The sequence below is a fragment of the Empidonax traillii genome, unplaced genomic scaffold (assembly GCF_003031625.1).
Source record: "Empidonax traillii isolate 1590-97213 ecotype Southwest subspecies unplaced genomic scaffold, ASM303162v1 scaffold2185:size33508, whole genome shotgun sequence".
NCBI lineage: Eukaryota > Metazoa > Chordata > Aves > Passeriformes > Tyrannidae > Empidonax > Empidonax traillii.
The window spans coordinates 31,956-33,508 of NW_020957378.1; the positions used below are offsets into that span (position 1 = coordinate 31,956).

The following is a 1,553-nucleotide window of genomic DNA, read 5'->3' on the forward strand; positions in this document are numbered from 1 at the left end:
TCAAGCGCTGCCGGACCAGCCCCGACGCCTTCATCCAGATCTCCCTGCAGCTCGCGCACTTCCGAGTGAGCCGGGCCGGGAATGCCGGGGACGGGAGGGGGCGGGATTGGGGTGGGGTGAGGTGGGAATGGTGAGGGATGGGTGGATTGGGGTGGAGATGGAGGTGTGAATGGCACAGAGAAGGAGCTGGGCGTGGGATGTGGATGAGAGGGATGGGATGGAGTGGGATGGGATGGGTAGGGGTGAGCTTGGGGATGGGGATGGAGATTGAGATGGGATAGGGGCGGGGATGGAAATAGGGATGCAGATGGGGATGGCGTGTGAGTGGGACAGGGACAGGATGGGGTGGGATGGGATGAGACAGGGGGGATGGGGAAAGGAATGGGAATGGAGCGGGGAAGGAGATGGGGATGGGATGGGATGGGATGGGATGGGATGGGATGGGATGGGATATGGATGAGATAGGGATGGGGATAGGGTGGGATGGAGATGTGCAGGGGAATAGGGCCAGGTGCAAGATGAGGGTGGGATGTGAATAGGGCCAGGGACCAGCATGGGGCCAGGGCCAGCCCCCTCACCCCCTGATCCATCGTTCCCACAGGACAAGGGCTCCTTCTGCCTGACCTACGAGGCCTCCATGACGCGGCTGTTCCGCGAGGGCCGCACGGAGACGGTTCGGTCCTGCACGGCCGAGGCCACGGCCTTCGTGCGCAGCATGGCTGATCCCCGGCACAGCGTGAGCACTCCTGGGGGTCCCCAGCCCTCCTGGGGGTCCCTGTCCCTTGGGGGGGTTCCCTATCCCTCGTGGAGATCTACACCTCTGGCAGAGTCTGGTTCTACTCCTTGGGAATGGCCCTGTCCCTGGGGACAGTGCCCATCTCTGTGGAGCCCCCATCCTTCCTGGAGGTCCCATCCCTCCTGGGGGTCTTCACCTCTGGGAGAGAACCCTATTTCTTGGGGACATCCCCATCCCTGGAGCTACTCCCACCTCTGGAGTAGCTCCCTGTCCCTTGGAGAGATCCCTGTCGCTGAGGAGGTCCCTGTTCCCAGGAAGGGTCCTGCCCTGTAGGGACGTCCCTGTCCCTGTGGAGCTCCCACCCCTGAGGGATTTCCCTCTCCCGGGGAGGTCCCTGTCCTTCTTGGCACCACCTCCCTCCCCGGGCAGGATGGGAGCCCTGGGGTGCGGGTTGGGGTGCGGGTCAGGATGTCAGGTCGGGGTTCAGCCCCCCCCCCTCGCCCCCCCGCAGCGCTCGGAGCGGCAGAAGCTTTTCAAGGCGGCGGCCGAGAAGCACCAGCAGCTTTACCGCCTGGCCATGACCGGCTCCGGCATCGACCGGCACCTCTTCTGCCTCTACCTGATGTCGCGGTACCTGGGCACCCAGAGCCCCTTCCTGGCCAGGGTCAGCGAGGGAGGGACACGGAGAGGGAGTTACGGGACACGGCGGGGGGCAAGGGGTGTCGCAGGGGAGGGCACGGGGGATGGGGGGACAGGGGACACGACGAGGACGCGGGGTGGGGGACAGCACACGGAGGCACGGGGGTGGGAGGGTGAG

General features: G+C 65.6%; 1 protein-coding gene across 1 annotated transcript in view; it reads left to right on the forward strand.

The window, feature by feature from the left end:
• The window catches only part of LOC114071662 (carnitine O-palmitoyltransferase 1, muscle isoform-like), a gene marked incomplete at its 3' end in the record, with an annotated part of 11,221 nt that extends 9,773 nt beyond the window's left edge, over positions 1–1,448 (forward strand). Inside the window, exons 9-11 of the mRNA XM_027909513.1 lie at positions 6–65; positions 602–736; positions 1,248–1,448. Of these exons, the coding sequence (XP_027765314.1) occupies positions 6–65; positions 602–736; positions 1,248–1,448 (396 nt within the window). The remainder of the gene's footprint in view (positions 1–5; positions 66–601; positions 737–1,247) is intronic.
• Positions 1,449–1,553: the final 105 nt, after the last annotated feature.